The following is a 739-nucleotide window of genomic DNA, read 5'->3' as shown; positions in this document are numbered from 1 at the left end:
AACGAAATAAAAAATAATCGAAATAAACATAAGCTGGTGGCTCAAACACACAGACACCAAATATTCCAAACGTACACACACGTTTATTACAGTAAAATTGTGGGATGCATTTTGAAAGACGCTCCCTTATTTTCTTCGACCGCATTATTTGTTGACGGTCCCTTAGCTCGCACAGCGCTGAAGCGGATCCACACAGATCTGTAGCAGTGTGTCACAGTGTCACAGTTTAACCGGGGAAAGGGATACTCTCGCGTTTCTAGGCGCATTACAGCCACCGGCAACGCTATGCTCCATTTTTAACTGAAAGACGGAATAACTGCAAAAATGACGGTGGATTTTGAGGAATGCATTAAAGATTCACCCCGATTCAGGTAAGACCACACTCATGCTCCACAGCTGTGTGTTTAAACAACACACACACACACACACAACAGATCCTCACAACCTCTGATGTGATGTGTTTATGGTCAGTTCAGGGTTAATTCTGAAATACACAATATTTTTGTTTGAGGCTCTGGTTTAAATTTTAAAAAATCAGGTCGGGCTTTTTTGTGTGTTTTTTTTTTTTTGTCTTTTTAATTTATTACAATATTGTCTACATAGTGAGCTGGCTACATAGACAGCATTTTGGGGCATCCCAGGCGCCCAAAAATGCCGTCTCGCTCGGCGTCTTTCTAGTGTTCTTGAGGGGCCAGTTGAATGAATGAATGAATGAATGAATGAATGAATGAATGAATGA

General features: G+C 40.9%; 1 protein-coding gene across 1 annotated transcript in view; it reads left to right on the top strand.

The window, feature by feature from the left end:
* The first annotated feature begins 169 nt into the window (after positions 1 to 169).
* The window catches only part of LOC107592578 (arf-GAP with coiled-coil, ANK repeat and PH domain-containing protein 3-like), a 51768-nt gene continuing 51198 nt past the window's right edge, over positions 170 to 739 (top strand). The window contains exon 1 of the mRNA XM_016282108.1: positions 170 to 371. Coding sequence (XP_016137594.1) covers positions 325 to 371 — 47 coding nt within the window. The 5' untranslated portion in view covers positions 170 to 324. The remainder of the gene's footprint in view (positions 372 to 739) is intronic.

Source organism: Sinocyclocheilus grahami, unplaced genomic scaffold (genome assembly GCF_001515645.1).
Source record: "Sinocyclocheilus grahami isolate Dianchi unplaced genomic scaffold, SAMN03320097.WGS_v1.1 scaffold154.1, whole genome shotgun sequence".
Taxonomy (NCBI): domain Eukaryota; kingdom Metazoa; phylum Chordata; class Actinopteri; order Cypriniformes; family Cyprinidae; genus Sinocyclocheilus; species Sinocyclocheilus grahami.
This window is presented reverse-complemented; position numbering and strand designations above follow the sequence as displayed.